Source organism: Rhododendron vialii, chromosome 1a (assembly GCF_030253575.1).
Source record: "Rhododendron vialii isolate Sample 1 chromosome 1a, ASM3025357v1".
NCBI lineage: Eukaryota > Viridiplantae > Streptophyta > Magnoliopsida > Ericales > Ericaceae > Rhododendron > Rhododendron vialii.
The window spans coordinates 40,418,521-40,444,011 of record NC_080557.1 but is presented as its reverse complement, the minus strand read 5'-3'; the positions used below and the strand labels follow the sequence as shown (position 1 = coordinate 40,444,011).

General features: G+C 38.5%; 2 protein-coding genes across 5 annotated transcripts; one reads left to right on the top strand and one right to left on the bottom strand.

Moving 5' to 3' along the window:
* The first annotated feature begins 10,183 nt into the window (after nt 1-10,183).
* LOC131326276 (uncharacterized) lies at nt 10,184-11,136 on the top strand. Its single transcript, XM_058359356.1, has 2 exons — nt 10,184-10,253; nt 10,599-11,136. The coding sequence occupies exon 2, from the start codon at nt 10,624-10,626 to the stop codon at nt 10,885-10,887; it is 264 nt and encodes an 87-aa protein (XP_058215339.1). The 5' UTR covers nt 10,184-10,253; nt 10,599-10,623; the 3' UTR covers nt 10,888-11,136.
* A 7,530-nt stretch (nt 11,137-18,666) lies between these two features.
* LOC131323967 (BEL1-like homeodomain protein 2) lies at nt 18,667-25,232 on the bottom strand. 4 transcript variants are annotated; one of them, XM_058356129.1, is made up of 6 exons: nt 24,874-25,232; nt 24,611-24,683; nt 22,418-23,739; nt 19,797-20,209; nt 19,646-19,706; nt 18,667-19,447 (listed from the first exon to the last, which is right to left on the bottom strand). In XM_058356129.1, exons 3-6 carry the CDS (start codon nt 23,603-23,605, stop codon nt 19,034-19,036), a joined length of 2,076 nt encoding a protein of 691 aa, XP_058212112.1. In that variant the 5' UTR covers nt 23,606-23,739; nt 24,611-24,683; nt 24,874-25,232; the 3' UTR covers nt 18,667-19,033. The 4 variants fall into 4 exon arrangements, with proteins under 4 accessions (XP_058212112.1, XP_058212837.1, XP_058213492.1 ...); XM_058356854.1 differs by lacking the exon at nt 24,611-24,683 and having other exon boundaries at nt 24,874-25,231; XM_058357509.1 differs by lacking the exon at nt 24,611-24,683 and having other exon boundaries at nt 24,871-25,219.
* Nucleotides 25,233-25,491: the final 259 nt, after the last annotated feature.

Below are 25,491 nucleotides of genomic sequence, written 5' to 3'. Positions count from 1 at the left end.
AAATTTGAAAATTTCCTTCGTAATTAATTTGATTTTGACCGATTTGAATTTTGATATGGATGTAATACTCGTCAAACTCTACAATATCAACGGTTCAGATCCAATTTTTAGTACATGGGATGGATTGGTTAAATTCAAGGAAGAAGAAGAATCAAGAGAGAAGATGAGGACATATCAATCTTTTGATGCGCATCAGTCACACTTGACGTTATTATGAACGAAATTGGGTGTTACGCATAATAGGGTTTACAACCCTACTTGATCAAGGCTGAAAACGAGTGTTTATAACCCTTAAACTACATGCTAATAGGACCCCTCCACTCCCATTCTCGCTAACTTTAATAGTTTAAGACACACAGCCGGCCTAGGCATAAGGCCTGGGCCTGGGGCATCCCCAAGATGCTCAATTTTTGGGACACCCTAATTTTTTTAAGTATTTGGATTGGGTAGGATTCTTTTTAGAAAATGCTCAGTCTAAATTTCAGAAGCAAGGCCTAATCTCTTGAGCATTTATACGAGACATTAGGACTTTCTATTTATAAAAGATTCTTTGCCTTTTCATTGTTTCCTTCAATTAACAATATAGGACTATAAGTGGGAGGCTTTGTTTTGCAACTTATTTGTCTCACATTGATTATACGAGACATTAGGACTTTCTATTTATAAAAGATTCTTTGCCTTTTCATTGTTTCCTTCAATTAACAATATAGGACTATAAGTGGGAGGCTTTGTTTTGCAACTTATTTGTCTCACATTGACAGAGGAAAGGCTCAATTAGCAAAGTGGATTTAATATTATAGTTTTGGATTTTTCTGACTGTTTTTTTTTTCCGTAAAAATTGTCAAACATTTAGGGTACCATTCTTAGAACAGGCCTTGGACACCCAAATACCTTGGGCCAGCCCTGTTAAGACATAGTATATTTGAAAGACACTTTCATGCTCACACTTGCATGCATGTGACTTATGATATACATATATGCCACGATTTTTTGTAACTCTGCAAACCATTTTAGTCATGTAACAAGTGATACAATCTTACAAACCAAGAGGTCTACATCGACGCAAGTGATCATCTTTCAGGGATTCTTTGAGTAATTATCCCCCACATCTACAAATAAAAAAAAATACATAGGTATGAAAAGGCAGTTCATTAGATTGGACTACGGTTGTATTTAATTTGTTCTACACAATTTCATATATACTATTAATAGGTAGCCAGTTTGAATCATTCATTGACCTCTATTTCAGATCTTCTTTACCAACGAATTAAACAGGAGATCCTGGACTCTGTTGGGCTAGAAACAGGGAAAATATTCAATCTTGACGAAAGAAATCTCATTATGACTGGAATACCGAAAGATGATCTCGTGCCCTGTAAATTAGTACAGTAGTAGTTATAATTGGTTAGTGAAACAAAAGACCAGGAGTTTCTAACGTTTGACAAATATGTGGAAATGTGGGGCCAAAGATTGAGAAGGCCAGGAGGGGGACAGGCAAGCCAACGGGATTTTCAACTGGTTAATCGTGGGCCGTGGGATCTGAGGCCGAGCGTTGGAAAAGTCTAGAAGAGATTAGCTATCTTGGATGTCAACATTATAGAAAAAAATTACATCACCCGTGAAACGGCAGCTAACTTGGAATTGAAGTCTGTATCGGGTATTTTAATTGTGGTGGGGGAAGAAAACCGTGGAAGCAAGCAATCATTTTGTGTGTATGTGTTTTTTTTTTGGTAGTAATATCGCAGGATGTTCCGGACCAGTTTGCGCGCGTTTCGAATTACTACTACCTAAACGCATACAAGATGATCGAGGTGGTCATAAGAATTGCTAGCAGAGATAATCAACCTAGAGACCCTTAGAAAGGAGAGGCAAATCTTTAAGTCTCAGACCAAGTCTACTGGGCCAAACGCTTAAATGGGAATAGTTATCATTTTGCATGTGTTGGTGACGAATTGATCACGAAAATCTTGACTGAACCGTAAACATGCATGTGTGAATCGAAGTTGGAAACAAATCCTTCCTACTACCTGTTTCCTACTTTTCCGCCGGGTAGGCGTGAGCGGAAAATCCAATGGCATATGCAGTGTGAGTGCGGCCGTGCCAGGACTTGTCGTCGTCCAACGTATGAAAGGTGTGAGTGCGCCTCGATCTGACTTCGTATGTAATGAGACTGCGTGTGACCCAAAGGGTGAGGCCACAAAGAGGTTCGTGGTTTTGCCACAACGATAGTGGACTTATAATTTTTCAACCGTGTGAGAAAAAGTAGAGAACATCGTAGAATAAGTTTATTATATCGTAATAATAAAGTTGGAGATACAAGAGATATATGAATAACTTTATTATGTAGTAATAATAAAGTTAGGGTACAAGAGAGATAGAAATGGGAGAGAAATGAGATAATTGCTTCGCTTGGAAGGCTTTGGTTTAAGCATTGAGCTTGATTGGTGTGTGGACCCTTTTTTCTTCTTGAGTTCCTTTATTTATAAGCAAGAGGCTTCACGGTTTTTGCATGCCGATGAATTCCCGCCTTCTTGCTGCGTTGCCATGTGTCCCACTAACTAGATTGTTGGCGGTTTTTGTGAGGTTCAAGGGGTTATTTGATAATCGTGGGTTAATTCTCAACTACCCATGTTCTCCACTTCCTTTTTTTCTCATAAATCATGGGGTAATGGAACCCCATTACTTGTTTCCTTCTGTTGCACGTGTAAACCAAGCATAACAGAGCCATTTTGACAAAGTCAAATGGCTTTCCACTTTGATTCTAGAAGAATTCCATAACTGCTCCAATTAGGATTTCCTCCGGTAACCGAAAAATAAAACATGAGCCAAGTTTCAAGATTAAAATTAATCGGGTCTTGCTCCAAATCACAAAATTAATGTGATCCATTAATTTTTTAGCCCGAGCAACTCATAAATATCGGCCCAATTTAATCGAATTTCAATTAAATGGCCTTCCAGCACTAGTCCAAGATTTGGTGCCAAAAACGGATGTAAACACTACCTAAACGCATACACGATAAGGTGGTCAATAGAATTGCTAGCAAAGATAACCGAACTAGCTAGAGACCAAGGATGGGATTAGGGAGGGTCTAGTGGCGGCGACCGCTACGATAAAATTTTTAGAAAATACAATTATTATATGTGAAAAAAATTATGTCCAACTTATATAGTCTCGCCACAACTAGATTTTTTTAGTATACATTTCGCCACTGCTTGGGGAGAATCGTGATTCCGTCCTTGCTAGAGACCCTTAGAAATGAACAAATCTTTAAGTCTCAGATCAAGACTACCGGGCCAAACGCTTAATTGGGAATAGCTATCATTTTGCATGTGTTGGTGAATGGTGACGAATTGATCACGAAAATCTTGCCTGAACCGTAATAAACATGTATGAATATATCGAAGTTGCAAACAAATAGTTGGAAACAAATCCTTGTTGGGAAGAGCTACAATGAATACTCTTATTTTTAGACGTGGCTTTTTCATCTAGTTGTATTACTTGAGTTTGCATGAAAAAAGGTTTATAGAGTTTCGAGTCTATAGAGAGACTTTGAACCCTTTTTTTGTTGGTAATTTACTATCTCCCCTTCTAACCCTCACCTATTTAAATCATCGGAAAAAGAAGAAAACATTTATTTAAAATGATGTGCGTAAACATTACCCTCCTTTCTATTGGTTGAAATGATGTGGGTCCCACACTACAAAGTGATGTTATGCTTACCAAAAAGTGTATTGCATGGTAAGCACGACATCACTTTGTGGTGGAATCCACAACATTCCAACCAATAAGAGAGGGGGTAATGTTCATCCTCTTTTAAGAGAGGATGAACAAAATTGCACTCTGCGTGAAATTGATGGAGGATAGACGATGGAGGCAGCGGAGAGCTTCGAAACGTCAAGATCGCGAGGATGAGTGGTGGGCCCCGTGGCTGGCGAGACTAGAGAGGGGTGGAGGCGGAGGCGTCAGCCCTGGCCACCCCCAAGCTTCTGAACCAGAGAGGAAAGTGCCTCCAAGACGTACGGGACGAAATTTGTGACGTACGTTTGGTAGAATTCATACATCTCTCATGATGTGAAACAAAACCTAATCAAAGTTCTTCTTCATGGAGTCATGCATCATGCGTTGCATCATCCCATTGATTCATGGTTGAATGCAAAACTACATTTTCAAATCCAACATAGGAAAAAATTCCCCATTATTCGTGCATGGCTTGAAATAATCTCACCAAGTTCGACTTTTACACTAAAATTCTTCTTCGAGTACATGGGTCGTCGTTACATCATTCATGGTTGAATTAATGCAAAAAGGTGTTTGTACGCATATGGAAGGAGACTATATTTGTTGAAGACCGAGTGGACTTGGCCCTCCATCTTTTCTTTACAAGGAAATCACGTATTTTTGTTCACATATATGTACTACATGATTTAAAAAGAAAAAAATATACTCCAGCAACCACTTTTTACGCGTCCTCTATGAAAAACAAGCAATATTTGAATAAAATTAAAATTATTTTAGTGCATAATTTTTTAAAAAAATTTACGCTGGTTTATAGAACTAGTTGAGATATTTAAATTGGTGCAAATAAAATGAAAAAATTATGCACGGAAGTACCATAAATAATATCAGTGACGTGATAGTTTATGATTAGGAGTTACTTGATTCTACCCATCAGAGCTGGTCCAAAATATATTATCGGGAGCATTTTTTGAACGAGAATCTAAATGTTTTTAGATGGGATTGAATAGAGAAAACGATTTAAAGAACGAGAGACAAAGAAAAAGGAAAATTACATCTTCAAAGTCAGAAAAATAAAAAATAATAATTAAAGTATGAAAACACAATACCACAAGTTACCGTTTTGTTTAGTATTATTTAACCAAGGACCAATACTCCTTCAAACTGATGGAAGAAAATTCACGTGAGGATCACTAGTTAAATATCTTTTGTATTTGAGACTTGAGATTCAAAAGTTTTGAATTAATATTCTTGTTATGGTACTTAATTCTGTCAAAAATATTAGTAAAATTTGCTATTACTATATACTATAGTTGTTCACGGACTTTGGATTGGTGTTGTGCAGTAAGGTGCACAACACCGTGTTGCGCACCTCCGAGCCGTTGGATCGTACATCCGACGGCTCGGATCTCATCTCGACAACTAACGATCGAGAGTCGTTCGATTCATTGCCGAGATGAGATCCGAACCGTCGGATGCACGATCCAACGGCTCGGAGGTTTGTAGCTCGGAGGTTCGCAGCACAGTGCTGAGCACACCACTGCACAATACCATCCCCAATTCAGTTGTTCACACGTGGGATCGGACTTGAAGGCTGCACGGATTCTTAGTGGCACCATTAAGATAATTATCTCAATTGATAAACGAAAATTAAGATCATGTTCACATTTGATTAGAAGAAAACTAGATGGTTAAAGAAAATAACACATATAGAACTTCCCCCAGTCGACACAAACCCCAGATGAATCAACACATCTTTTTTCTTAATTTTCTGCTGCCACAAATGTCACCACATTCCCCAGTCTCAGGAGAACAAGTGTTTATTAATTATGGTAACGTCAAAAGTCGCATTCCCCGTTGACAAGTGGTACGTATTTAAATCACGAAAAATTATTTATTAGTGATGCTGAGGCATCGCCACATCAAAACGTATACTGTTGGGGTCTGAGATAATATTGTAACGTTGCTCTTAGATTAATAGAAATTTTTGTAACGTCGTTCTTAGATTAATAACATTTCTCTTTTGCCGATAAAAAAAAAAAAAAAGAAGGTCCGAGATAATGGTAGTGTGACTTGGTTTAGATTGTGATTTCGAAATTGCATGTCTAGAAAAAGAGAAACAGAAAAGTTGAGCCAATTACTTGGTGGCACAGGGTATTTAGTGGGCGGTGAATCTTTTGGATTACAAGAGCACTAAACTGTTTTTGGCAAGTCGTGTGATTTGGTGCTTAATTCGGTTGGTTTTGTTTCATGAGATCCCACCTTAGGAAACGCATGGGGTGTTTCCCTTTATACCCAATTTTTTTTTAAGTGGAAACAAGAAAATAGTGGTGTTTTAAATTATGTCGCTGTTGCAACCGCTCCAAAAACAACTCTGCAAGTGCAATGTTTTTTTTTTTGTTTTTTTATTGGCAAAATATTTTTTATTAATCTTTGGAAAGAAAAGCAAAGATGAAAGGGATTACGGGCACACCGGCATATGCCACCCGAGAAACAAACCCAAAAAAAGGCAAGATGCCAACTAAAACACCACAAATAAACACCGAAAACTGAAAAATTGCTACCAGCATACACCACCCGAGAACAAAACCCAAAAGAAGGCAAGGTGCCACCTAAAACACCGAAAACCTGCTAAAAAACAACCCAGCAACAAGCAAAACCAAAACAAACTAAAGCCAAGAGACCAGCAACAAGCAAAACCAAAACAAACTAAAGCCAAGAGACCAAACCCAAATCCAAGACAAACAAACCGAAAGAACAAAACCAAAACCAATGGAAATAACCCGAAACCGCAACACAACGGAATTAAAATTCCAGAGAAAGAGAGGCGCTGTAACACTCCGCTATTTTCTAAAAATAAATTTCAAAATACATTTTATTTCAAACACTTCTAGGCCCTATTTTCTCCATAGATAAATTACATCACCACAATAATCTTAAGCCGCCTTCTAAATAATCTTCTACATGCTCCAAAATTATCAACTATTCCAAGACCTCTCCAAATTAATCCTTATATGCTCCGATTCAATTTTCACTAATCCGGCTCCACTCCTGAAAAAGAAATTATCCGGGAAGTATACAATACAACAGAATAATAAAGCTTATAAATGAAATCAATAAACGATAATCGACCATCAAGTCGAAGCAACAATCACAAGGAACCTCATACCATGTCCTTCTTAGTACATGACCAGTGACACTCCCCCAATACCTTCCTCACCGAGTCATCCTCGACCCATTCTGGCTATTGGATAGGCTATTGGTGCATGAGTTCACTCGATCTCTATATTAAACAGTTCTATAGTACTCATCCAATAATATCATATTCGATACCAATCATTCCACTTTCCAATGATATCCACAAGATTGAACAAAAATCACGAGATAATCAAAAGGAGTACAAAAGTGATAGGGAAGAAAGGATTCCGGAAGTAGAAAGCATATCGTATACTCCCCGGATTACCTCAAATATGACCGGCCATTTTGTCCATTCAATGCCTTAAAATATTTTTCCACCTTCCAACTAAATAAGCCACTAGCCCACCAATCCAAAACATCACTAGCTATTTATAAAATAAACTCTCAAGTTTTTTTTTTCTCTTCTCTCTCTCTCTCTCTCTCTCTCTCTCTCTCTCTCTCTCTCTCTCTCTCTCTCTCTCTCTCTCTCTCTCTCTCTCTCTCTCTCTCTCTCTCTCTCTCTCTCTCTCTCTCTCTCTCTCTCTCTCTCTCTCTCTCAGCTAACAATTGGAATGAAAAGTGAGATGTGTGGAATGGAGAGGAAGAGTGAAGCCTATTTATACTAGTAGAAAGAAGATTCTAGATTATATTTAGATCAAATCAAATCATATCATATCTTATATAATCATAACCATATCTTATAAAATCTAATAATATCTAAATCAAATCTAAGAAAATCTAACTATATCTAATAATATCTAATCAAATCTTATATAATCTAATAAAATCTTATAATATCCAATAAAATCTATATAATATCTATATAATATCTAACAAAATCTTTATAATATCTAGTAAAATCCAATCAAATCTTAATATATCTAAGTGTATTTTAGAATATCCAATCATATCTTATCCTAATCATATCATATCTAATAAAATCCAATGAAATCTTATCCTAGATTTTTAGGATTACGGACCGAAGGCTAGGGTTCTATAATAGTTGGGTACAAGGATATCAAGGTTCAAGATATGAAAATAAATAGAAATAAAAATGCTATGATATCAAAGAGTTTTTAATGACTAGCTCCTAAGGTTAAATTATAATACAATCACTTTAATAAATGATAAATGATTTTTAGTAAAAGAATTATAATAAAATGTTTTTAAAAAAATTAACGTGAAAATTCGGGTCATTACAGGCGCCATCCTCGAAGACATCATCATCCTTCGCGAAAATTTCGTCTTCATCTAAGTTGTCGAGAGCATTAATCCTTTCCGCTAATTCCTCTTCTTCCATTTGGTTGGCCGTTAGGCAAGACCCAAGAAAAAGGCCATTGCCTAGCTCCCCCGGAAAATAGCGAAAAATGGATGTGGATGAAAATGACCAAAATTCATTGCGCCTAGGTATAGAATTACACTTTTGGATTCTTAATTGTAATGATGTGTAATTTTTATAATATTGTAAATTTGAATATTATGCAAATAAATAATTTCTCTGGTTTTGTCTTTGAAGTTATATATAGAATTCTAAAGCCAACAATTCTTTTTTGGAATTTAATTTATTGAAAATGCAAAAGATCGCTCACTTTCAGAATTCAACTGGCCCAAAACTTTGGGCCATGCCTTTGGTAGTAAGCTAGAGAGGGAGAGCTATTCATGCTTGCGCAGATCAAACTAACAAAAGTTCAAAAATTTGGTGATACTTGGCTTGCTTATGCTCAAATGAGTCTCTCGAGCGTTCATTTTGATTAATTTAGCTTCAAAAATCTTCTTACATAACGGAGTTCATTTCAAATATTTTGGACAAAGCCAAATTAATCATCTAAATATTGTAAAACGAGAAAAAACACAAGGCAGACGTTGTCTTTCACCCCGACCCAGACGTTGAGCCTAACGCAAACAGTGGCACTCGCAATCTGTTGTATATTCATACCTAGAATCAGCAGTCTCAAAAGAGATAAAGTGCTAGCCAAAGATAAAAGACAATAAATACCCAAACGATCAGATGGATTCCAACCAAGTATGAACGCACCAATGAACTTTAAAAAATTACAGATCTAACAAGTCATCACAATTTGCCACGCCAAAAACATCGTGTAGGGTAAGAGCACTGTTGGCACGAATATTATTGTGAAGTAACATCGTCTCTGAAAGAACCCAATCTGTAGACAAGATACGAAACTAACAATTTTCAAAAAAATAAGAGACAAACTCTCACAGATCACGAAAAGTCATTGATCTAAAGAAACAGGAGGAAAACAAAACAAAGAACCATGGCCTTCCCCTTCCACCGCCTTACGAGGGTGTGAAACCCTAGGGGAGGAAAAAAGAGAAGAAAGATATTTGTGGCGGCTAGGTTTTTGAGAGGTTGGGGGCGTGTTCAAAAATCTTTTCATTTTGCTAGACATTGTGATCAGAGACTCGCGTGGCCATTTTAGAGTAGCCAAAGCTATTCACTACGGGTATTTGATGAGCCCAGTAGTGTTGAAGGCAACGGTGGCACAAGAAAGTTTGGTCTTTACGAAAGAATTTGGGTTGCAGAAGGTGCATATTGAAGGAGATTCCCAATTGGTGATTAGTATGATTCAAAAGCAGCAAGATCTCAATACAACACTTGGGATTCTAATTGCGGATGTGACCAGGCTAAGGCTAAGGCAAGAGTTTAAAGATACAAGAGTGAGTTTTATTCGAAGGATTATTCAATTACAAAGATTTACACGCACGCTTAATTTACACATACACTCACATTTTTTGATGAGGCCATACTCTGGAGGTGTAGTGTGTGTGGGCCCCAATGTGAATGTAAGTGAATTTGTATAAATGTTTGTGTAAGTGTTTGTAGTTGTAAAATGATTGTTACCAAAAATTGGTTTCAAGCCGACAAACACTAAAGGATGAACCAACAAAGTAATCATTAAACCCCAAAAGATTTTTACCATTCACAAAAATATTTGTGAAGAAAATCAGAGAGAATTCACCTCCAATTGTGTCTTGACATCACAATTCGGTATAACAGTTGCTCCACTTCAATTGACTGACTCTTCCTTGGTTTAGCTTAATCCCCATTCACAAGGTGGAAAATCCCTGTTTATAGTGCATTTTGTGGACTACGAAAATCATCATTTTAATTGCATTAAAAACTATATTATTGCTGTAATATGACCCAGCCCACTAATTCTTGCCTCATTTGGTGGACAACCCATCACCACAAATTTATTTAAAAACTCCCAATTTGCACAAACCCTAGCTTCTACTCTATATAAACAACTTATAACCACCATTACTCTCCCCACAACCTCTCCCATTGTGCACCCCTCTTGCCATTTTACTCCATTAGGTAAGTCAATTTACTTAATCGATAGCTCGGACATTTGAATTATTGATTTTAAAAAAAATGTACGGTAATCGATTCATAAAAGAGTTTGTAAAATATAGGAAGATCGGCAGAAAATTGCAAATTAAGAAAATTTCATAAATATACCAAAAGTTACCAACGGATGATCCATTTAAACTGGTAGTAGTAATGTCCCATAATGAATCCGAGTCACCTGCTGATTTTCTTGTGCAAGTTTCTTTGAACTACTTTTCTATATGCGTGCGTGGTATTGCTCATAAACTAGTAAAAAGGTATTCAACTTGACCTAATCTACTCACAACAACGTCTTTTTATTCCATTTTTCAGTGTGTGGAGGAAAGCAAACTCAAGAATGAGGCTTCTAGGGTTTGCACTGCTCCTGATCATGGTAAGCTCTTGCTTAGCTACAAACAGGAAGGTTCTGACCGAAATACACGGTCGCAAGAACCGAGCCAACCGACATCTTGCGGAGAAGGAGAAGGACACATTTGATGGCCCTGGAAGCAGTGTGAACAACCACCATAACATCCCGAGGGAAGACTTCAATAACTTCAATGGTGGTACTAGCACCCCTTATGGTGGCGACAACGCCGGTGATGATGGTGGCAAGTTTTAAAACTATATGTATACATACTTAAGGTTTGGTGTTTTGGATTTTGTGAGTGCTTTCTCTCTCTAATGCTGGTAGTATATATATATATAGGTTTTTAGTTATGTTTTGGACATGTTAATGCATGTTGTAAATCTTTGTATTTTCTAGGCATGGTAGTGCCAATTAAGCGTATCGTGTATGTTTGAATAAATTTTTGGCTTCTCTATATGTAATGAGCCAAATCTGTATCAAATGCATGGCCATGGTTTTATACTTTTATTCATGTACGGATGCATGCAGGAATGGACTGTCTTTATTTACGATCAGCTAGCGAAGGTTGTTAATTACCCCAAAGCTGAATTAGTTAAGATCGTGAACAAGTCTTCTTTGGGCAACTTTCAGGGATATGGACGCAAGCTTGATCGATCCACCTATATCTAGGACGAAACTAGGGTGAAAGTAGGCCTGCTTACTATTTCAACGTTTTAGGTTCGAACCTTGAAACCTCATATGCACCGGAAGAGATCACAAACGGCAGTTGTGAAAAACCCACCATTTTCCGCCACATGTGGAAAGATCACATATCGAGTATGAACTCGCGTGAAACTAAGTCAAGTAGTCAAGTTCTTCTTTTGGCCATTTTCAGTGAGAATGAATCGGAACTTGGGTGATTTTTTTTTTTTTTTTTGGTAAGTAAACTTGGGTGATTTACCCATAACTAGGATGAAAGCCGGGTGAAAACACTTTAAGGCCGGATCAATTTTGTTTACCCTCATTGCTTAGTTATTGGTTGTTTTTTTTTTTTTATCAGAATTTCTTAGTTATTGTTCGAATTCGTCAATATCAAAAAGCTTAAGGCTCCGTTTGTTTGGGCGTAATGTTTTCCGGTGAAATATTTTACCTATTTTCTAGTGTTTGATTGTGTAAAAAATGAGAAAAATATTTTACATGTAAAATATTTTTCATTAATTGGATGAAAATGATTTACCCCTTAAATCTTCCGTCAGTTATTTTCCAAAATGAACCCGCTACCTTCTACTACAATTCTCACTGCTTAGTTTCCTCGATCGTCAATCCTGACCCAAGTTCAATTCCAATATTCTCATATCTCTCGACCGTTTAAGCCCTCCCCCTTCTCTACACTATTTTGTCGATTTCTAAAGATATTTTTCAAGTGCCAACAAAACACCGGAAAATAAAAGTTTTGAAGTTTGTTTTTTGAAAAAACATTTTACATCGAAACAAACGGAGCCTAAGTATCTCTTTGTTTTTTTGTCCCCTCGATGTACCCCGTCGAGCTTAATAAAATTTCTTTTGCTGAGAAAAATATCAAAAACTTAAGATCGATGTTTTCTTTTCTTTGTACCTTTGTTGTTTTTTATTTTATTTTTGGTTTAGTTGTAATCTGTTCTATTATTCATAATACAATATGTTTATGCTTCCTTAAAAAAAAGAAAAAAAAGAAAGAGGAGAGAGGTCATTTTGTTATTTATACTATTAACATGCGGATGCACGGGTGACAACTCCCTGCCGCATATAGGCCTTCGTGGGCTACCACAGCCCCTAATGGATCGGGGCGGTCCGAAAAACACGTTTTTGATTTGAAAATTTGAAGAGTCGTCATCCGGATTTGAGGTTTGCCATCCGAGAAACCGTTTTGATTGAAAATTGATTTTTTGAATTGAAAACCAGAGGTTCGTTAAGGGTTCAGAAGCCATGTTACGAGAGGGGAAGGGTTTTACGGCACCCCTCTTGCCCAATACGGAATCGGTCTCTACAAAACATTTGCGGGATTTTGAAAAGACATTTTAAATCATAAAAAAAAGGAATATGTTTCTGAGATCACTCCCGAGCGCTCGGGACTGCACTCCTGAGCGCTCGGGAGTACTGCTGCCAATTCCTGCAAATTTCGGTTAGACAACATGCTACAATAATTGAAATAACCTAAACAAGAATCCTTGCTTAGCTTAAAAAAATTGAACAATCAAGAACTGGTCCTGATCACCCAATGCTTCATTGCATTCGAAATTAAAAATGAACAGACTCTGGAAACATCTAGATATTTTCCACGTTAACAATGATATTTAAAATAGAATTTCCAAGGAAAATGTGGTTCTCTTCCATGCCAGTTTTAAAATATTTCACTTTTTTTTGAAAATGAAATGTCACTGGAAATGATTCAAAAACTTGAGATTTCCCCAATAAAGTTTAAGAAAATATGCACAAGATCCATGAAAACTTCATCTTCCTTGAACATTCCACAAAGAGAAACATGATAGATATAATCAGAACCACTCCCGAGCGCTCCGAAGTACTCCTGAGCGCTCGAGAGTGCTACGGAGTATATTGAAAAATCTTGCGTGCAATTCCTATGCTATTACTTTTGTGGGCTATATGCCCGGAAAAATTCCCCATCTCTCTTTTTGTATTTTTAGTGTTACAAAAAGGGGGAAAATAGTTCGTTCATTTGAGAGTCGCCACCCGGGTTTTGAAAAGGATTAACCCCGAGAAACCATTTATTCGAAAAATGTGACTCTTTTTGCCCTTTGAAAAGGTTTTTGTCTAAAAACAGATAGTTTTGGGTTCGGGAGCCAGGTTACGAGAAGGGGAAGGTTTTGTTTGGAAAAAGCACCCCCCTCGCCCGATAAAATCGGTCTCTACTAATGTTTGTGAGATTTTATTGCTCAACTTTTATGTCACATAAATAGTTATATTCCACGTAAACAAAGGATATTAATAGGCATGCCAAAAATTAATTTAATCAACTTGCATCTAAAGAATAATAGTCATGCTTGCATATTGAAAATTAATTACAGAAAATAACTACAACAGTATTCTGTTCCACGGAAACTCCACCGCACGACAGAGGTATGTGTCGTACGGTACTGGCCCTCATGGTTGAGATTTCAAAGCACATGTGAAAAGGGAACAAGCATGCATACTTATGCACTAGATGATTAATGTTCATTTCAAAGAATAATATATATGTGTATGTATGTGAAGCTAACATGCTTCGTAAGTTCTAAAACATTGTAGCATGGCATGCATATATTATTCTAAGTAGAAAGTCGAACTGCATTGCATATTAATATTGTCATGAAAAGTAGAAAGGATGAGATGGAAAACAGAATCTGTCCCCCTAAGAGTCTCTGCCGTACGGCAGTAATATGTGTCGCGTGGTAGAAATATACGGGGTGTCGATTTTTTTGCGATTGCTCAAACCATTTAAGCTCAAAACTGGTATGAGGAACCAGCCTGAGATTAATGGTGTACCTCTCAGAATACAAAGCAGAAAATCATACCTTTTGGAGTGCAAGCCTTCTTTGGATGATTGAAGATATAGCAATGTCTTTGGCACGGTTTCGAACGACCGGGTTCGTAAGCTTTGGTATACTACGGCAAAAAGGGTGTGGGTCTTTGTCTTTGGATTGTGGGTTGCTTTTTGAAAATAGTTTTGGACTTGGCTTTTGAACGAGGATGATGCTTTTGGTGTTTGAAAGAAGTATGAAAAGAAGTACGAATTTTTCAAAGCATTTTGGAACTGTTTTTGATTAATAAAACTGATTTTCTCTTTTCTTCTCCAAAGAAAAATGTCCTCTCTCACTCTATTTTCCTTCAAAAAAACGTTGTACCTTGTCCAATGAAGAGGGGAGGTATTTATAGAGTGAAAATGGCTTGGAAATAAAGCAAACTTGGTCTGCACGCATTTTTGACCGACTTTGTGTCCACCGTACGGCACATAAACTCTACCGTACGGCACTAGGCTTCCACCGTATGGCACATCGCAACCGACTTAAGTTTAGGCGGTTAAAAACTCTACCGTACGGTAGAAATATGTCTACCGTATGGCACAGTTGACCGCTGTACGGTACAGGTGACTGCTCAACAGGGCAAACTTCGAAAGGCCGCCCCGGACACTCCCGAACTCGGTTTTAGGTGTTCTTTGAACCGTTGGAAAGCTCGTTAAATCTACTTTCCAACCCAAATGGTTTGGATAAAAATAATTTTGTACATCAAAAGATATGATGATTTTACCCTCAGGTGGTCGAAAAAGAAGTCGTTTAGGCAAAATCCTTATATCTCCCTCCTTTCAAATTGGATTAAGACTTATTATATATCGATGAAGAGGGTTTTGAATGTACTAAAAGATGGTGGACTCCAACCATAAAAATAAGGAAGTTTAATTTATGAAAAATGGGCTAAAAGCAGACTAAACCGAAGACCGTTGGTGCCACGATGGTCAAAACACGTACTCACTCATTTTAAGTGTCACTTGGCATGCTCATACCTAGTTCTAAGGTGTTTTCTCACTCCTTTGAGTACAAAGACCATTGTTTGAAGCTTTCAAGACACGTTTTCATTATTGGGAAGCTTTTAGGCCACTTGTGTACGGTTTTCGAAAGGTAGCGCTCCAAAAGGTTTAGATCAATCCAAAGGTTTAAATCATGCTTTGTTTATCATCATTGGGGACTTAAAAGGTGTCCGAAATTTCCAAATTGGGGTGTCTACAACTTTCATACAAAAGTCATTCAGCCACACATCCTTTGTAGAGGATTGGAGTGGACTAGATGATTTCCCTCAGAAGAATAACAGCTTGCTTGATTAGAAAGATAGAAGAAATTGTACCTTTTTAGTGAAACCTTGCTTCTTGAATGGGCTTTTAAAAATAGAATGAGACGTGGAAATCTCAGGAACTGATACCGAATGTATCTCCAAGGCTTCGCGAATTTTTCAGAAACGACTTGAAATCATTTTGATTTTGACAAAGTTTGGGAAGATGGTTTTTGTTGCAAAGGGAGACTTTTGGTTTTCGAAATAAGAGAGTGAAGGCAGAATTTCGTGATATTTTCTGGTTTTCCTCCCTCCTCAAATGCAGCATTGAGGCTGCTATTTATAGGCCAAGGGAAATTGAATTTGAAATTGAATTATGAAAAATATTTAAAGAGACATGATTTGATCTTTCTAATAATTCAGGTCAAAACCACTGTAGCAATGACCAACGTGATGGAAAACATTGCCATGTGATGGCTGAAAAAATCGAATTACCATGGATAAGTTGTTGACCTAAGCGCTCGAGAGTGGATCCGAGCGCTTAGGAGTGAAGCTTCAGAGCACTCAGAAATGAGCCAGGGTCTGGAGTTTTTGAAGATAAGTCTTGAGCGCTTGGAAATGATCCTGAGCGCTTAGGACTTCAATTTTGCTTTGAAATTGGCTTTTGAAAATTCCAAGAAGCAAAGTTCAATTGTAATTGAGGCTTGCATTAATCCAAATTCATCATCGGGCGGGGGGGGGGGGGGGGGGGGGGGCGGCCACAAAGCCGCAAATTAAGGGATTTCAATAGGTTCAAATTGGGGTGTCTATAGCCATCTACGTGCAAGTATTTTATTTCTCGAGTGGCTATCATGAGATTCGGACATCCGATGGAATATTGCCTGTTGGGATATACCATGTTATATCATGCATTAATTGATCACACCATTTTCACGTAAAAACTTAAGCTTTCAAAAAGTTGAGTCGTTATTTATGTTCTCAACGCACACCGTTTAAGCAAATCTCTAAAGAAACATGCTTCCAAAACTATAATACGACTGAATGGTTGAAAGCCTCATGAACTAGCTGGGACTCCCTAAATCATGAAGGGAAAAAAGAAGAAGAAGAAGAAGAAGAAGAAGACCACAAAAAAGGAAATATTGGTTTTTTTTTTTAGGCATAAATGTTGAAAAGCTCATTGTTTACTCTAGATTATGAAGTTCTTTTTGCGTTTGGGCTTCAGAGCTTTCTTCATATATGGGCAGGAAAAGAAGGTACAACTAGTGACCCAACAAGCATCGCACCTCATACAGCGGCCCATCTTCAATATTATTAGCATAAATGGGCTTGAAGTGGAGTGAACGACTCAAATAGTCAAATTCCATAAACCTCAAGTATATATCAAATTAAACCAATTAGAGCTAGCTCAGTTGGTCAGAACTTTTGCATCTGAATAGGAAGTCAGGAGTTCGAATCTCTCCACCAGCATGAGTGTTTTTCTCTTAGATGGGTTTTTCCTTTGAGAATGAATTCTATCCGGCACCGGTGGTCAAGGGGGTTTTCCGCCACCCCCACCGCACGTTTTTTTGAGTAATCCGAACCATGCATCTTGTAAGGCCCGCAAAATAATGTATTCACGCAAAAAATCAGATTGTTCGAACATCGATAGGTATGTCAAAAGTTGAGTTTTAAACGGAAATATGGACGGCATGGATCTGTCAACTGTTTTTTAAGTTAAACTATCCACGATCGTCCATTCTTTTGTCTTAAACTTAACTTTTGACATACCTATCGATGTTCGGACAAGCTAATTTTTTTGTATGGATACATTATTTTGCAAGCCCTATATGATGTACAGTTTGAATCACACACAAAAAAACCATGAAAGAGGCCCACGGGAATGGCGGAAAACCCCATTTTCCTCTGCTTCCGGAAAGAATGTTTTCTTTTCCTTTCTTTCTCTGTTTCTACCAATGTTTTCAAAGGTGTTTTGTGGGCTCGCCTTGGGGCGTTGGGGCGGTGAGGCATTGCCAAAACGCCTCAGGGCTTGAAAAATTGGGCGGTGCACCACAAAGGCAGTTGCCTAATTTCCTTAGGCGCGCTGAGGTGTACGCCTCAGTCGCCTTTTACGCCCCGATAGGTGAGGCGTAAGCCTTAGGAGAGAAATTTTCCTAATCTAATTTGGTAATTTCCTAATTCAAACCCCCTCTCTCTCTGCTGCTTTGTTGAAGTTGATCATCATCTATAGTCGGGCTCTGTTTTTCTTTAAACAATTTTTTTTTTTCCCTTTACTAAATGACGAATTGATGTGTTCTGTTAATAGCTAATAAAGTGATAAGTTAATAAAATAAAAAATTAACTAATAAAGTGATGTTATAGGGTTTCTCAATTAGTTATTAGTTATTAGTTATTAACTAATAAGGTAATAATAAGTCATTAATTGATATTCTACTTTATGCTATCTTTTTGTATTAATCTCTCTTTTTATGAACTGCACATTTTTTGTATTTTTAAGTTATTTTATTAATTTAATTATTTAAAAAATAAAAAATCAAAAGGCTTACGCCTCAATGCCTCGGGGCATACGTCTCGCCCCATGGAGGGTCAAGTGTCTCGCCTTGCGCTTTCGCCTCTGAAAACTTTGGTTTCTACCATATAATGAGCTTATTTCTTGTTTTCGTTGAGTTGTTGAGTTTGGTTGTCTCGATTGACAAAACAAAAACAAAAAAACAAAAAAAAGTATATGAAATTACATTTACACCCTCCTGACCCTTCCTTAAGATGTCTCTATTTGGGGGGAAAAGTCTAATAATTAGGAGTTGGATCCTACGTCGACGAATACTATTACTAATTTTGTCAGCTCAAGTGGTTTCCAAATGAGTCTTCCTGCGTTCATTTTTTTTTTGGAAAAAAAAAATTTATGCCTTCCGATAGAGTAGAAGGCATACCGCAATTAATAGTTTGGATTTTTGCTCCAAAACTAGGATTTGCTAAAAGACTCGTACCGGAAAAAAATGTCGAGAGAGAACCCAAATCCAATAATTATCATATTGTTAGAAAGATCATATACAGTGTTGTGTGCCTAGACATTCCAGTTTTATATCCCCACAAGTTCAGAACAAACAAAACAACTATTTGAACAACTATTTTTTGGGTAACTTCAAACATGTACATCCCAATATCCGTGTTTAACCAAACCAAATCAAACCAAACCGAGCCTTACGTTCCAATCACTTGGAGTCGGCTACATAAATCCATTTCCTCCGTTGAGCCTTACATCCCAATATCCGTGTTTCATTTAATATAATAATAGGGTCCCAATTTTATACTAACTACCAGCAAGTACACCAATATCCTTCTCTGTTTCATCATTTTCACTTCAATTCCATTACAATTAACACCTTACTTGTAATAATAACATCTTTGCAAAATCATCCCGAGTTTCACCTTTCAACCGCTATATCATAGTTCTCTCACTCTTCTCAATTCACCTGCTACCTAATGCCACGGTCGCGTTGTCGCCCGAAAATCCTTTCGCGCGGAAAGAACTATCCTTTCTTTCTATTTTTTTCCCCAAACCTTGTATTATTCCCTTGTTTGGTTCTTCTAGAGCTATATATATTAAGTTTTGCTTGATGTTTTACCCAACAAAATCATGGATCATCTGACCCCCAAACTGCTGCCTCACCTCGTACTCCTGTTGCTGCAACTGCTGCTGCTGGTGGGCAGTCTCGGCACTCTGCCTCAGGCCCAATGTGAGCCCGATCTCGAGCCCACTGCGCTGGTACGGCACGAAGCCCATTAAGGAACCATCGATGCCTTCCGGGATCCGACACTCAACTCTGGACCTTTTTTCCTGGTTCCAGCGACCCGGTTCCAATGTGGGCTGACCATCGTAATTGGGCCGGCTGGGCCCTTCTGCGGCGGGTTGTTTCCCGTCGGTTTGGCCCATGTTCGAGTTCGATTCCGCGGAACCTTTGGTTTCAAGCATGTGTATTTCTTCCACCATGGGCTTCCACAGCCTGACTCTGGCATTAATGAACCAATTCGACACCTATATTTACCAATCAAAATTCAGATTCTATTCAGTGAGATGTCGGCAACATCAGCATAAATTTGGTCTATAAAATTTATTTTCGACATCTTTTTTTTTTGGCGGCCAGCTTCACAATTCAGACTTCGAAAATTGTAAAGAAAAGCGTCCAGAATAATGTGCTGGTAGCACTAGAATGCAGAAGGGCACACATTCTACCTGGTTACGAGAGAGACCGGTTCTGCTAGCCAACATATGCTTGTCTGTGTCCGTCGGATACCTATGCACAGCAAAAGACGTAATTAAAAAGTACAAACCTGGCAACAATCCATACGTGTCTTGTGTGACGGAGAGAGAGAGAGAGACTCACGGGTGAAGAAAGTGTTCGAACAGCCAAGACCTAAGAACGGCCACAGAACGTTCTGGCAGGCCTCTTTGGGGCCTCCAAACGTTCTGTGGTGATTCAAAAATGCCTGAATTGCCTCCTCCGGGTTTTGGCCTCATAAACTGGTGGTCCACGAATTTCAACCCTGGCGTTGTCCTCGCATCGCCTTTACTGCTGCTCGCTCCAGTGGTACTGGGGGACGAGAAGTCCTCCCCCAAGGCTTTTCTTATGTGCTTGAGCTGGTCAGAGATTGCGTTCTTAACGCATCGAAAGTGCCTCGAGACTGCCTTGACAGCTAGAGAGACATAAGGGGTGGCGGAGCTTAGACCAGCTACCGATTCAAAGGACGAAACCACCAATTGCATCTGCTGGTGGTACTGTTTGTACCTTTTGCAAACCTTTCAATAGCACAGTGAAACAAAAGATGCAAAGAAGAGCGTCAATATCTTCGATTACAATAACCACATCATTTGGTATTAGAGTTCTAATCCAAAAGATCCGCTAATCACAGTCATGAGTTACAGAAATTAAGAAGCCTCAAGAAGTATATTACCAACTATGTGCCACAAATCTTACTAATTTCAACAACTTGGTCACACCATTTTTTTTTCTCGGCAAAGGCATTAGCGTTAGTTGTAGTTAGTGAGGTTTGAATTCCAGTCAAATATACGGGAAGTACATCATACCAGCAACTGGGCTACCATTCCACTTCCAATAATGAGGCTATCACGGAGAAAAGAAACGTTAAGGGATTTTCCGTCCACAAATTCAAAGTTCGTTTTCTTACCAGTTTCCACAAATATCTTCGCAAGTATGCGATCCAAACACAGCCTAAGAAAGGCAACTTTAGGAATGGGCCCCCCTTCAAACCATGGAAGCATAACAAACTTATTGGGGTTTGGATTTTGCTTTTAGTAAAGTGATTGGAAAGAAGTGGTGAGTACTATTTGATTGAAAACAGACCGTCACTTGTGTTCCTTATTAGGGGAGTGTGACATAAGTTAGTAACTTGTACATTAATACTACTCCATTATTTGCCATGATTCTTGATAATGTAGCATGCACAAATTTGTAATCATTGCGGAAAAAAAAATCAATAATTTCACTCCCCCTAAAATATGTATTTAACTCCAGCTTCCAAGCTACTAACTAATATTGGCTAAATTTCAAAATTCAAACTAGCTAGCCAAATTGTGGGTGACAAGAAGCACGAGACTGATAGCTCAATGCGACCCTTTAGCGCGGAACAGGTGATTTCGGTCAAATGTTACTAAAATCTCACCATTTAATGTTGAAATACATTTATGCTGTCATTGCACACTCCAAGGTTTCAAATCTAAGATCAACGTCGAGAAGTATAACAAACTCAACAGAGCATTTTAAATCTCCGAAATGTCTCGAAACTAATTAAACTGGATTCGGGGAAAAGAAAAGCTTGAAATATGATCGAATTATGAATCCGATTAGAATCATTGTCCAGCATGAAACTTTATAAGCTTTACTACTACCCTAAATGTTGGTACTAGCAATAAGATTATGACAAGCAAATATGAGAAGCCACTGTCTAATGGTAACACTTAGGTATGTAAACTATTGAAATTTCGATATAAAGCTGGCCAAATTTCTGTGACAGTGCCTTAGGCGCCCACACACCCAAAAAATAAAAATAAAAATAAAAATGAGATCAATAAACGATAGTTGCATTTCTGATAACAATTGAACTTTCTATATCGACTGACCACAATACAACATGAACTCGTAAGGGGATGTTACACAAAAAATATATGAGCCTCGAGAGCCTACCTGTAATTGGTTTTGAGTTTGAGGCAACGACTTAACTAGATTATAATTGAGTCATTACAATCAAAAAATAAACAATTTTTCTCATGCTACTCATATCCTTGTTTTTCGACACTCATACACTCATAGCTTGAGAAACCTACACGATACACATTAACTCCTCTTCCCCTGGACTTACTAATATTTGCAATTATGTGGCGAACGGAATACTTAAAATTCGCAATAAACAATTTTATTTCATGTGTATTACAATAGTTTTACACATAGGGCATGAGAAAATTGAAATAAAATAGTCTAGAACTTGATTCCACTTTTGGCATGAAAGATGATTAATTTCTAAACAGGTACCTCAACTTTTTCGCTCACATTTTTCACTATGTCCATATATCAATCCATAAATGAAATCACATGAGGAAACCACCTACTACGACTGAAAAGAAAAACAAGTCATTGTGTTCTCGGGTGACCGGTCAACTGTATAGTGTCGTGTCCATGTCCCGTATGAGTAGTCATCAAGATTAAAAACAAAATTTCCATATTACCTTTGCACTCCAAATCTTCTTCCAACAGTGCTATCAAACGTCATGTTTCTCATGAATTTAGGTGTATTTTAAGTATTTCCCCACACTGGATATTAACCCACTCCCCAGTTGAAAGAAACAAACAAAAACTGAACACATGAAGACTAAAAAACAGTAAAACACTGCTCTACTAGAGATGCACTATGTATTACGGAGTATAAAGTAAAGCAAAAGGACCAACATGGTAAAACAATTACTAAGAGAGAGGAAGATAATGTGCCCAACCTCATCCTGCATAAACATTAGCTTTGCTTTCTTTTGTTGATACTCAGGGTGATACGATTCGCCGGAGCCGCTGCGAACACGACCATCCCCACTTATTTCATTCGAACCGTACAACGTAGACGACGAAGCACCTGAGTCACCGCCGCCGCCGCCACCCTTAATTCCATCGGAAACCATATCGGACGCCCCACATTGTTTGATCAATTTCGGATCAGGTCCGCCACATATTTCATCAAGCAGCTGTTGGGCAGGCTTCAAAAACTTTGAACCCTTGAGTATAGTTGCATAACCAGTGAACGGGCCCAGAGGACCGGTACTCCCCCGGTGGGTAAATGTCGACGACCCCACAATGTCTTGACAACTACTACTTCCCATAATTTTACCACCACCAATACTGGAAGGCTTTGAATTCGAACACATATAGTCGTATTTCAAGCCTTTTGGACCGCGAATGTCGTTCACTTCTACACCCCCAGAGTGCAGATTCGGCGAAAGCGATAGAGATAGGCTCTGTGTATTGGAATGATCACTTGCAACCGCTTTCAACTCCCTAGCACTAGTCTTATTTGCAAGAAACCCCAGTTGATCACCGGTCCATGTAACGGACTGATGATCACCGTAAGTCGGAAGATGAAGAACCGGGGTGTTTGGGTAAAATGCCGGCGGTGCGGAATTGAAATGCATTTCCTCGTAAGGTTGCTTGTGGGTATTTTGACTACTAGAAACATCGCTGCTAGACGGATTGGTTAACGAAGACGCTTGTAAATCTTGATACCCGCTGAAGATAACTTTCCTAGCACCCGCGAGACCCTCCGCGGCTAATATGTGGTCGTGACTTCTCTGATCACTGCCCGGATAGTTAACAACATTGCCGCCCCAATCGCAACTTTGATGGGGCGCACTAACACTTTTCCATGTGCCACAATTCTGCGGAGTTTCGGCGAAACTGAGCATTTCCGAGGGAAACACAGTTGGGTTATACGAAATATTACCGTATCTAGCAATGGAAATATCTGGGTTTAGTTCCTGATGATGCTGATGGAAAGATAAGTGTTCCAAATGGCTAGGGTACTGCTGCAAATGCTGCTGCTGAGCTTGGGGGGTTGTACCTTGCTGGATTCTCAATTTGTCGCGCCGGTTTCGCTGCGCAACGTGCGATTGATCGGCCATGAAGTTGTTCAACTCCATCAAAGAGACCAAGATTTCCCTTCTCTGGAAATTCTTGATCAGTATGTGTATATTGATGCGGATATTTGGTGAATGTAACTCACAAAAGCAATGAATCTTGGGTCACCGATCCGTATGATTTCAAGGCATTTAACCTGCAATTCCGTCGAGTTAAAAATGTCAGATTTTCAGAGTTGAAATAAACTACGAAAAGAGGATGAACACAAATATATACATGTAGAGAGGAAGACAGATTTCCTAGATTCTGATTCTGTAGTTAATTGGAGTAGTACAAGTCATATGAAGAAATGTGAGCCAAAAAAGATAAGGTTTTCAAGAGACGTACACTCATGATGTTGACCATCTCACAAGCAACACAGTAAGTTAAGTAAGAGAGAGAGAGAGAGAGAGAGAGAGAGAGAGGTATAGTAGTAGTACTAGCTAGCTAGAATCAAGATTAAAAAAATGAAGAGGGAACGTGATTTTGTGTACTGTTAATGAATAGTTCATCTTGACAAAAAAAACACTAAGGCAGGGGCCGCCCAAGAAAAAGAGGTTTTCCCCGGATTAGCTTCAACAGGTTGCCATTTCCATGCTCTCTCTCTCTCTCTCTCTCTCTCTCTCTCTCTCTCTCACACACACACACTCACACGGACGCGCCCACTGCCCACATTCTACTTCTACAACAGTGAATTATGACCAGTGGCTTTCACCAAAGAGCCACGCCAAAAATTTTGCAGGCAAAAACCAAACGTAAAACAAGGAAAGAAACCAACCCCAGCAGTACTCCACCAGCTAACGAAACCCTAATTCCATTTGTGACGCCGTTAAGCCCCCCGCCAACTTCAACCGAGCAAGGAGATCTCGAACTGCCCAGCTTTTATTTACATGAAAGTTTGGTAGCTTTTTTTTTAATATAAAAGTCAAAGATTTATAACAAAAAAATTCAGAAACAGTTTTCCAAACAAAAAACAAAACGACATTTTTATTCCATATTCGTTCCAAATGAAGATAGATTTCGAGAACCTGAAAATGGTTACTGAAAATTGGGGAATTGTTTTCAGAAGTTGGAGCTCCACAAAACGAGTTTTCTGAGCTCCTGAAAAATGAAAAACAAAAAGCCGATCAAAAAAGAAAATTTTAAAAAAAAAATTTGAACTCACCAACCGAAACCCACAACAAGAAGTGCATAATAATCAAAAAGAAAACAATAACCCATTGAAAATAAATCCCAACTGGATCTTCCAATCATCAGAGAAAGATCAAAAACAGTTCTTTTGCAACACTACCTGTTTCGCACACAATTCAGTCGGATCTTGATCAAGAGCAAGTTCTTCGAGACGGCCAAGAGCAGGGAGGTTCCTCCGGCGAGAGATTCCGGCGGGTTTCCGCCGGTGAGGTTTCTGTGGAGGAGACGAGGCTTGGGAGAGTGGGCGCGGGAGGCTGTCTGAGGGGAAGGAAGGACAATAATTGGGAAGACAAAAAAATATGCGAATAATAATTGTTGCCTGTTGTTAGGTTCGACGCCAAACGAGCGTGACTTTCTTTTTTTGTGGGGGAGGGGCGTTTGACGTCTCTCCGTCGTTAGATTTGACGGCGATTAGCTCCCACCTAACTGTGAATTTTTCTTAGGATTTGTGTCGCTCCACACTAGGAAAATTCTATTTGCACCCTCTGCCCTTTAACGAGGTGTTTTGAAGTTAGGGCATGTTTGGGCGCCCGTTTCTAGATTGGGATTATCCGTTTTGCAACTTGTTTCGTTTGGGAGCTACATTTTGAGAACGGATTCTTTCGCAATCCATTACGAAAATTGCACTTTAGAGACACAAATTGATAATCTAGAGGAGCTTTTCCATTCTCCATTTTCGATTATCAAATTCTGGTACGACTAAGATGATACATCACAT

Coding starts and splice junctions, on each gene's coding strand:
- LOC131326276 (XM_058359356.1), top strand. CDS start 10,624: ATGAGGCTTCTAGGGTTTGCACTGCTCCTGATCATGGTAAGCTCTTGC.
- LOC131323967 (XM_058356129.1), bottom strand. CDS start 23,605: ATGGAGTTGAACAACTTCATGGCCGATCAATCGCACGTTGCGCAGCGA. Junction 20,210..22,417: donor TAATGTTTATGCAGGATGAG/GTTGGGCACATT, acceptor TGCTATTGAAAG/GTTTGCAAAAGGTACAAACA. Junction 19,448..19,645: donor CCGGTCTCTCTCGTAACCAG/GTAGAATGTGTG, acceptor TGGTAAATATAG/GTGTCGAATTGGTTCATTAA.